The 11200-nt window shown below is 44.1% G+C and overlaps 1 protein-coding gene across 1 annotated transcript; it reads right to left on the minus strand.

The window, feature by feature from the left end:
• Positions 1-6829: 6829 nt before the first annotated feature.
• On the minus strand, positions 6830-10920 carry ADRA2A (adrenoceptor alpha 2A). The gene has a single exon (XM_027852245.1). It carries the CDS (start codon positions 9799-9801, stop codon positions 8497-8499), a length of 1305 nt encoding a protein of 434 aa, XP_027708046.1. The 5' UTR covers positions 9802-10920; the 3' UTR covers positions 6830-8496.
• Between the last annotated feature and the right edge of the window lie 280 nt (positions 10921-11200).

Below are 11200 nucleotides of genomic sequence, written 5' to 3' on the forward strand. Positions count from 1 at the left end.
CTTCTTACCTTTTCAGGTTTTTTCCACCTCACTCTCCTCCATGTACTCTGCAATCCAGTGACACAGGCCTTTATGCTGTTCTTCACACACAACAGGTCATCTCACAATGCTGAGCATTTTCATTGGCTGCCGCTCATGCCTGTTATGTTCTCCCTAGTCATCTCCACCTCCTGGCTTTCTTGACTTACTTCAAGTCTCAGCTAACGTCACACCTTGGGCAAAAAACCTTTCCCAGTCCACTTTAATCTTGGTGCCTTCCCTCTAAGATTACCTCCAATTTACCCAGCAATCTTGTTTGGTTGTATGTTGCCTCCCCCATTAGACTATAAGCTCTTTGAGAATAGAGAATGTTGGGGGGAGAGGTGCCTTTCTTTGTATTCCCAGTGCTTAGCACAGTGCCTGACACATAGTAGGTGCTTAATAAATGCTAATTGACTGATATATCTTGTTTGTACATAGTTGTTTGCATGTTGTCTTTCCTCTCCCCTTTTAGATAGTAACCATTTTTTTCATTTGTCTTTGTATCTCCAGCAGTTAGCACAATGCCTGGCACATAGTAGGTGTTTCACAAAGGTTTATTGACTTGCCTATTTGTTAAGTCTCAGTTTACACTAGGAAACCTTAACAGAAAAAAAAATAAGACTTCATTTCTCCTGTGTCTCCTTTAGTCATGACCATGGTCATGTTGACATTCTAACTCAACTTCTATCCCATTGGAGGAGTAGGGTAGAGAGGAGAGAGGACTACCACCTACTGAAAAGCAATTTTGTGAGCTAAAATAAACTCAGGTGAGTAATAATACTTCACATTAGTATGGTTTATCAAACGCCTTCATATCTGTTAAGCATCTGACCCTCACAGTAAGGTAGCTGGGGTAGGTGTTATCCTTTAATCTTACCAAGAAAAGGCTTAGAAAAATGAAATGAGTTTTCCAAGGGCAGAAAAAACAAACCTGGTACAGCAACTCAATCCAGTCACTCTTTCTCCCTCAATCTTATTTACTCATACCACTTTCTCCTCATGAACCCTATCTTCATCCAGATTCTGCCTGTCCACCAAGGCACAGAGGAAGGTCCAGATTCTTCATGAAGCCCCCCCTAAATATTTTCCAGGCAAAGAAGAGCTCTCTCCCTACTGTGAATTTTTCCAGCACCAAATGGGCTCCATAGCATTCTTTTGGTATTTATCATTTATTGCCTTGTATTTATCATTCATTGCCTTGTGATACCTCTTGTATTGCTGGCATGTCTGTTTAATAAACATTTGTTATTGATTTGTTATTTTGTTATTGTAGTCATTTTCATTTCACATCCTTACATGTTTCCTTACCCCAACATTCCTAATCTTATCTCACATTACTCCTCCTTACACATACTAAGCCTCAACCAGAATAGTTTCCCAAAAGCATCCTGTGCTTTGCTCCTTCTGTAACTTCATGCCATTTTCTATGTGTATAATGATGTATTCTACCTCACCCCCACTTTAACCTGTTCACATCCTACCTATCATTTGAGCTCCATCTCAAATACCACCTCTTCCTTGAAATGATGTCTCCCTACAACCCACTGTCTCCTAGCTATAAGTGACATTTCCCATAGTTTTTTTGTGAGGATCAAATGAGATAATATCTGTAAAGAACTTTGTGGAAGGGCAAAGCCAAGATGGCAGGGTGCAGGCAGCAAACTCAGCTGAACTCTCGCAATATTCCCCTCAAACAACTTTAAAATAATGCCTCCAATTGAATTCTGGAGTGACAGTGGTAACGAAAGGTCAGGGTGAGATATTCATCCGACCTAAGACAATTTAAGAAGTCAGAAGGAGAGGTCTGTGACATAGGTATGAAAGCCTGTCTGCAGCATGTGCATGCAGTAGCAATAGCACCAGCACAGTCCATGGAGACTGTGGGGCAGCAACTACAGCTTTAGGAACTCTCAGCCCAAAGATGGTAAAGGGATTTGGACCACTGGTCAGAAAGATATTATAGGCTACATTTTACTGGCACCAATTGGCAACTCTATTGCCCATAAGCAGTTCTGGGTCACAGTTCTAGGGTGAAAAGGAGTACTTGTGGTCAATCACAAAGGAGCAGGGGCCCTGGTGGCAGTTACAAGGCAGAAAGGAGCACTGGTACTTGCAGCCACAGTACAGGAGGGGACAGTCCAGGTCCCAGTTCCATGGCTAAGAGGAGTGCTAGTGTTTGCAGCTGCAGGGGATGCGGGGCCTTTCATTGATAAAGGCCAGAGCACAGACCAGGAAAGTAATCACCACATCTCTCCCCAGATCATATCACCTTGGAAGCACTGAAAACTTGTAAATCTCCAGAAATAGATCTGAAAACAGAAGCACAAAAAAAGTCTAAAGCATGGGACAAATGCCTCCCCACCCCAAGGTGAGCAGAGTCTAACTTTAACATAAAGTTCAAAGTCAAGAAAGGCTGGGGAAATGAGCAAACAACAACAAAAAAAAAAAACTTATCCATAAAAGGTTACTATGGTGGCAGAGAGGATCAAGACACAAACTCAGAAGAAGACAACAACATGAAAACAGCGACAAGCAAAGCTTCAAAGAAAAATGCTAATTTGACCCAAGCCCAACAAGAATTCCTGGAAGAGTTTTAAAAAAAGAGATACGAGTGGAAGAGGAAAACTTGGGAAAAGAAATGACAGTGATACAATAAAATTATGAAAAGAGAATTAACTGCTTGGTAAAAGAGGCACAAAAAAATTACTGAAGAATATAACACCTTAACAAATAGAATTGACCTAATGGTTAAAAAAAAAAGGCACAAAAAATCACTGAAAAAAAAGAACTCCTTAAAAAGCAGACTGGCCAAATGGAAAAACAGGTATAAAAGCTCACTGAAGAAAATAATTCCTTAAAAATTAAAGAATTGGGAAGTGAAATCTGATGACTCCATGAGACATCAAGGAAAAACAAAACAAAGTCAAAAGAGTGAAAAAATAGAAGAAAATGTGAAATATCTCTTCAGAAAAACAACTGACCTAAAAATAGATTAAGGAGAAATAATTTAATAATTATTGGACTACTTTAAAACCATGATAAAAAAAAGAGCTAGATATTATATTTCAAGAAATCATCAAGGAAAACTGTCCTGGAAAGAGAGGGCAAAATAGAAACTAAAAGAATTCACCAATCAGTTCCTGAAAGAGATCCCAAAATGAGTACTCCCAGGAATAATATAGCTAAATTCCAGAGTTCCCAGATCAAGGAGAAAATATTGCAAGCAACCAGAAAGAAATAATTCAAATATCATGGAGCCACAGTCAGAATAACACAAGACTTAGCAGTTTCCATGATAAAGGAGCACAGTGTCTGGAATATGATATTCCAGAAGGCAGAGAAGCTAGCATTACAACCAAGAATAACCTGTCTGGCAAAATTGAGTATTATCCTGGGGGGGGGGGGGGGGGGGACATTTAATGAAATAGAGGATTTTCAAGAATTCCTCATGAAAAGACTAAGGCTGAATAGAAAATCTGACTTTCAAATATAAGACTCAAGAGAAGCATAAAAAGAGAAACCATAAGGTACTTATGTTTAAATTGTTTATATTTCTATATGGAAGGTGATACTTGTAACTTCTAAGAACTTTATCATTATTAGAACAGTTAGAAGAGTTTACATAGACAGAGGGCATGAATGTGAGTTTATTATGTTGAGATTATCTCCAAAAAGTGAATGGGTGAGTAAGAGAGATACACGGGGAAAATATCCTCAAAAACAAATACCCACAGCCATCCTGTGCCAGGTAGAGACAAACCAGGGAAGAGAAATTAGAGGGGAGTACAGATGTCTCCTAACTTTTCAAAGAGTTTCCTTGCCAAGCTCTTTCAATAAAAAAGGTTTGTTCCTCTCTACACTTCTTATCTTCTGCCCTCTTTATCTAAGGAATGTATGAACCTTAGAATCCTAGAATTTAAGAGATGGAAGGGACCTTTTAGGTCATCAAGTTTTATCTACTCATTTTACTAACTATGAAATTAGTACCCAGAGAGGGAAATTGATTTTCCCAAGGTTATACAACAGAGTTAAGACTAGGATTGGATCCAGGTCTCTTCATGGCAATCTAGTACTCTTTCTACTTATTCCATGATTATTCCCATACTTTTTCCTGGACTGAAAACTAAAGGCCCAGTATTCTAATTTACAGTTCATAAGATTTACAGCTGGAAAGGATCTTAGAGGACGTCTAATTGAACCCCTTCATTTTACAAATGAGGAAAACAAGGCACAGAGAGACTGTGACTTTCCCAGGGTCACACAACTAGTAAGTGTCTAAGATGGGATTTGATCCCAGGTATTTCTGACTCTAAGTCAGAGCTAACACAAGGAATAGACAAGATGGTCAGCTTCCTGGGGCACACACTAGATGGGACCCCATTTAACATTAATTTGTATAGGAGATTTTTGGTCTCCATGACATATAGATAAGTGTTTTTGTGACAACTCAAAGTCATGTATTACAGTAAAGGCTCAGGAGACTCCAGTGGACAGTAAACACAGGGGATAAGATTTTCAAACCTTACCCAGGATGCTCAAATAAATATCTCATCCTAGCTTTGTTCAGAGGCACCAAAAAAGCTCCCTACCCAAATGTGGAACAGCTACTCCCCTCCCCCCCAAAACGTATCTTGGGATGGGGTTGCGGGAAGGGAGGTAGAGTGGAAGGCCTTAGGGCCTGCAGAAGGGAAAGAGAGGAAGGGAGAGACACAGAGCGAGAGGGAAGGAGAGTATAAGTACTAGATTGCCAAAGCGCACCCTTGACGCAAAAAAAGCTTTAGAACCCTGTTATGGGGACTTTGTACACAGTGACAGTGGTGTGTCAGGCTCAAATCTCTCTGTTGGGGCTCCTTTTTTCCAAATTCATTTTTCCCTCTTTCTTTTTCCAGATGTTCCCCTGATTTAGTGGGATAGGATGAGTACTGGACAGAATTTCTTTCTTCTTCTAGTTAAAACTGGTTCTTAGACACTAATTCTAAATAATTCATTTTTTTCCCAACTCCCACTGAATCTCCCCTCCCAAGGAAATTTCTTTTCATAAGTGGGGAAAAATAAAATACTAAATAAAAACTAAAAAAAAAGATTAAAAAAGAAATTTCTTTCCAACTCACCATAAGCAATTTCTTTATTTGTCATTTGTAGTATTTTTGTCATAGTATCTGCATTGCCAGCATAGCACCTGCGACATGTTAGGTGCTTAATAATTCCTTGTTGACTGGTTGTAGAATCATAGAATTTCAGGAAAGTATCCTGGTGATTATCTAATTTAGACCCTCATTTTATAGATTAATAAACTGAGACCTTGAGAGGGGAAGTAAAAGAGAAAGATTGGCATAGTGGATGGGGTACTCAGTACAAGAGTTGGAGTTAGGAAGACCTGTATTCTAATCCTAATTTTCCACACTTGCTATCTATAGAACTGTGGGCAAGTCTCTTAATTTCCTTCAGCCTTTTTCCTCATCTGCAAAATAGGGATAATAGTAGCACATATTTCACAAAGAGAATCAAATGAGTGAATGTCAGTAAAGCCATATATAAATCTAAGTCTTTGATATGACCCAGGCTCTGTCCCTTTCTAAACCTGTGACTCTAGGTCTCACTGTCTACATCTATAAAAGAGGGGTTTGGAATAAAGGAGTCCAGTGGTCCTCCCCAGCTCCGAATCTATGAGCCTATTTGCCAAACATCCTACAGTTAGTAGCAGAACAGAGACTAGAATTAAGGTTTTCTGATTCCCAGTTCTGATTTCTTTCTACATCAATTTTCCATCTGGTCTAATTAGGCAGAAACTGTCTTGCCCCTACATTACATTCTCATTTCTTATTCTTCTCCATCTCTCTGAACTCTTTCCTCCTGCACACACATACTCACACTCCTGAGGCCAGACAAATTAACAAAGATGAATAAACACACAGAGGGAATTTAAACTCCCCAGGCTTACACAGAGACAGTTTGTGCAAATTTTGTAGGCAAATGAATTTTCAAAGTCCTCCTCCCAAATCCTTTCCAACAATTTGATCATTTTCCCCTCCCTCCTCCCCCTTAACAAGCTATGAACTTCATTGCTGCCAGTATTCAATGACACTCCTAATTACATTCAACAAAATTATTGAACATTCTGTCAGCAACTGAATAAATTGACTAGGCAGTATGATATAGTAGAAAAAAAGCATTGAGGCAAGAGACTCCAGATCTGGTTATGTCACCCACTACTGTCTGTGTGGGTTTGAGCAAGTCACATTACTTCTCTGGACCTCAGTTTCCACATTTGTAAAAAATGAGTGCATTGTGTTAGATGAGCTCTAAGGGCCCTCACAGCTCTGACACTCTATGATTCTATGAAATATACTTCCTCCCAGCTCTGTCACTTACTATCTGTGTGATCTTGGGCAAGTCAATTCATTTCTCTGGACCTCAGTTTCCTCCTCTGTAAAATGAGGAGGTTGAACTAGATAGCTGGAAACATGATCCTATCTATGGTCCTCCTAACTGTAAAACTCTATTACTCTATGAATCTTCTGAGCCTTAGTTTCCTCATCTGTAAAGTTAATGAGGGGGCTGTAGTAACTGTAAATCCTGTGACCCTAGGGAAATTTGATGTAGAGCCCTGAAAAAAAAGCCACGTCATTTTGTATAAACTGGGGTCATTCAAGTAGGATATGAGAGGCTACACTACGGAAATTCATGGAAATAACATATGCTCTTTTCCCCAAAAACTCTTAGGAAATGTCTGGTTCAACAGGTTGGATGCTATGTCCAATGCTTAGAATTTTGAAGCATTAAAAAAAAAAAAAAGAAAAGAGGAAGGAACATTTAATTAGTTTATTTCACATTTGATCTGTAAACTTTTATTTTTTTAAAAAAATTCATTATTAGTAACATCTGATGACTTTGTTTTCCCCATTTGGTGAAATATGGTAGCAGTCCTTGAAGACTTAGTATCGAAAGAACATGTATAGAAATGCTGATGTAAACATTTGTCTCAGACCTCCACACCCCACCTTCTGAGTTTATAACCAATGTGGTCTGAACAAGGAAAGCAGAAAAAGGACAATACTTTTGACACTGAGAAACTCTTTTGTCAGTAACTGTACAATTTGGCAGGCAAGTCCAACCGTCTTTTCAAATTGTTTGCCTTAGGCAGGTTGCTTTGCCCACATAATTTCTACCCCTCTGTCTCTAAAGACAGGAGTTAAGGTGCTCCCTCTTCCCCATTAGTCAATGTTCACTGGCGAGGGTTTATATATATCGTATATAAATAGTTGTTTTCATGGTGAAAAGAATGGGGTGATGAGTCCTGTTTTCAAATGAGAATTTGAGGCTGCAATTCTAAGAATGAAATAATAATGTCATGGGGAGGTTCAAGGTAAGTCAGGAGTTCCTTTAACTCTGCCTTGATTTATTACTGTAATATTTACACAGGAAAAGGCAATTATGCTGTTAGGCACAGGGAAAATGTACAGAAATATTTCCCTGTCAGGAAATATCAAACCACATCCAGATCCACAGGGATAATCACCAGTTGCTGGTGAAAAAGACACCAGAGGATCTTTAAAAGGGGGAGGGAGCCAAAAAAAAAAAAAAACAAAACAAAACAGTAACAACCACCTTACACAGCCAAAGAGTTTTACTCTCTGGGAGAGACAATACTTCCTTCTCGCAGGTGAGTCCAGTGGTAGAAATTCAAACACCTATATCAACACCAATCAGTTACAACACGATACAGGTAACCCCATGTTTACTATTTTTTAAAGAGTGCAGATTTACAATCATAAGGGAAAAGGGCAATTAGCCCTGGCAAAAAGCCTGGCTGCAACTATTAATTAACTCTTTGTAAGAATTCCAACTTTCTCTTTTCCCAAGCACAAAGCGGAATTTGAGCCTAGCTTCTGGTGCCTGGGGCAACACCTTAAAGGGAAATACCTTTTGGAAACAATACTGCCCTATGGAGTAGCATGCAGCCAAAGGTCAGCTGTCGGTCCCTAGCTGGGGCCTGAAATGATCTGGAGAAAAGAAGGAGGTTTTCCCAACTGGAACTTCACAATGAGTGAATGCTGATGCTATCCACCTCTGGGAAGGCAAGCCAGGCTTTGCAGAACACCCCCTTCGGAAGTTTTGGAATCAGGAAGGAGTCTTAGAGGCTGTAGCGCCCTATACATCTGGGTTAACCATGAGTCTCTTTACACAGAGCCAGGCGCCTGTGCAAGTACTGTTCCCATAGTGTCATCTTTCACCTACTTGAGTCCGTCTGTCTGTTAGTCTGCCCTGGTCAGAGTGTTCTCTCTCTGCCTGGTTTCTATTCCAAGGGTGGAGACAACAGGGCTTTGTCGCTCAAAGCAGCAATCCTCCCAGCTTGCCAGGGATCCCTAGGGTGGGAAGAGACAGCAAGAGGCCAAGACTGGGAAGGTCTGGGGGCACTGCAGGGAGTGAATGAGGAGAGGAGGGGGTGGAGGCATGTGGGGTAGCAGCTTCACTTCACACGATGCGCTTCCTATCCACCCGGCAGAGGATTTTCTTGAAGGCCCGGCGGAAGTCATGGTTGAAGATTGTGTAGATGATCGGATTGAGTGAGCTGTTGCAGTAACCAAACCAGAAGAAGAACTTGAAGAGGGTGCGGGGGACGGAGCAGCAGACTGCAGTGAGCGTGTAGGTGAAAAAGAAGGGAAACCAACAGACCACAAAGACCCCGATCACTACGGCTAGCACAAAGGTGAAGCGCTTCTCACGGTTCTGGCGCCCTCGCCAGCGAGATGCTTTGGCGCCCCGCTCTTCTTCACCCCCTCTCCGGGGCAGGCTGTCACCGGGCTTCACCTGGCTCATTTTTGTCTTGCTCTTTCCCCTGGGGGCCCGCTCCCCTTTCCGGGGACCAGGGGGGACCGGTGTTAGCTCTGGGTGCTCTGATGAGGAGCTTTCCTCCAAGTCCAGACCGTTCACCTCCTGCTCAGCTGGGACCGGCTCTCCAGCCCCGTTCAGCTTGGCGGGCAGGGGCTGGCCTTCCCCACCCCCTCGGTCTGGAAGCCCGTTGGGACGGCGCTCAGCAGCCTCGCTGCCATCGCTGCGCCGGCTGGGCGGCACCCGGGTGCGACGCTTGGCGATCTGATAGATACGTACGTACACTAGGATCATGATGAGGCAGGGGGCAAAGAAAGAACCGATGCAGGAGGAGATAACATACCACTTTTGGTCGTTGATCACACACAGAGGCTCCACTTGCTCGCCACCTCCCTTCTTCTCGATGGAGATGAGGGGTGGGAAGGAGATGACGGCCGAGATGACCCACACTGTGAAGATGATGGCCTTGATGCGCCGGGGTGTCCGCTTCAGGTTGTACTCGATTGCTTGAGTGATGGACCAGTAGCGGTCTAGGCTGATGGCGCACAGATGCACAATACTGGACGTACAGAAGAGTACGTCCAGTGCCAGGTAGATTTCACACCACACCTTGCCGAAGTACCAGTAACCCATCACTTCGTTGGCCAGCGAGAAAGGGATGACCAGCGTGGCCACAAGGATGTCAGCCGAGGCCAGAGACACCAAGAACAGATTCTGGGGCGCCTTGAGGGCTCGACTGGTGAACACTGCGATGATGACCAGCACGTTGCCGAACACAGTTAGCAGCATGAGCAGCCCAGCCAAGCTGACAAGGGTCAGGGTCACCTGCAGTGAATAGGGAGTCTGCCAGGACCCAGTTCCGTTTAAACTTCCATTGCCAGAGTCCGGCTGAAGGGACCCCATAGGGGCGAAACTCCCCTCCGCCAGCGGGTGCTCCTGGTGTAACATGAAAACAAGCTCCTCCTCCCCTCCACTCAGTCCCAACTCTGTCCTCTTTTCTCCTCCGGGATGTCAGTTCTCTTCCCTTACCCCCACCCCCACCCCAAGAAAGCTCTTGGTGGCTCACATGGGGCGCTGCTTTTTTGGGGAGGGGATCCAGAAAGGTGGTGAGGGGGGAAGGAAAGAAGGGAATTTGGAATAGTGCTGTGAATGTAACTAACTGCCCATGGCCTTAGTCCTCCTTTTAGCCCGCAGCAGCTACCGGGAAGATCACAATAGCCCCAACCTCACCGTGGGCTAGGTCTCCGGACGGCTTCTCTTTCCCTTTTTCTCCCACTCCCTACTCAGTAAATCCAAGTTTTATTTCCAAACGCAGGGCCAAGCAGGGGGAGAAATCCTGATTCTCCAAGAGGAAAGAGATGAGGGGAGAAAAAAGAGGAGAATCTGTACCCTTTTTATTTGGAAGGGTGGCAACAAATATATGGCTCTTTGCTTCAGATCTGGAGCGGAAAGCAAGTCTGTCTTACCGTGGTGAAGGCTGCTCAATAGGAACCCCGCCCCCAACTCAGGTCTCAGAAAAGGGGCCTGGGGGCTCCGGTGTTGCCAGGAAGATAGGGAGTTAAGGGAGAAGAGAGAACTGATTCCCTGCTTTCTAAAAGCCCTTAGACAGTTATTGGATTTCTCTCCTCCACAGGACAACGCTGCAGGGAAGGCCAGAGTTAGCTTCTTTCTCTTCAGATCCCCGCCTAGAGATCTCTAAACTTGCGCGCCCCAATGGGTTGTACAGGTGGATCTTGAAGACTCCCAGTGGCAGGGGAAATTGGGCATGGGGCATGGAGAGCGAGAAGTGGTCCCCTTCCTCAGATTGTCGGGTGAAGAAAAACTATCCTTTGTTAGCTGTTGCCGCGGCGTTCTTCTGCGCCTGGGCTCTGCCTAGTCCAGGTGCCAAGGTTGGTTGGACAGTACCCTAGCTCGAGTCTCAAGTTAGACGCGGACTGGGCCTCGTTGGGATTGGGGCAAGCGGACTTGAATCGAGGAGGAGTGAGTGATCCAGGCTGGATGTCCAGGGAGCCAGGACAGTGGCGCGCCTCTTGGCGTCTGCAATAGAACGGGAACCAGTGCTCTTGTCTTCCCTCACTGTGGACTGGTTTTATAGCCCCAGGATCAAGCCGGCGTTGCTGAGCAGCCAGCGTCAGTCCCCACGTGGGAACCCGACCCTCCTCCACCCCCTCCCCGCCCCACTCCCTCCCCTCTCCATGTCTCTTCTCTCTCTTCTTTCTCTATCTCTGCTCTCTCCTCTCCCTCTCTCCCTTCCCCCACACCCCTCCTCTCTCTCTCTCTCTCTCTCTCTCGCTCTCGCTCTCTCTCTCGCTCTCGCTCTCGCTCTCGCTCTCTCTCTCTCGCTCTC

The sequence above is a fragment of the Vombatus ursinus genome, unplaced genomic scaffold, assembly GCF_900497805.2.
Source record: "Vombatus ursinus unplaced genomic scaffold, bare-nosed wombat genome assembly UNPS02009205.1, whole genome shotgun sequence".
Lineage (NCBI taxonomy): Eukaryota > Metazoa > Chordata > Mammalia > Diprotodontia > Vombatidae > Vombatus > Vombatus ursinus.

Coding starts and splice junctions, on each gene's coding strand:
- ADRA2A (XM_027852245.1), bottom strand. CDS start 9,801: ATGTTACACCAGGAGCACCCGCTGGCGGAGGGGAGTTTCGCCCCTATG.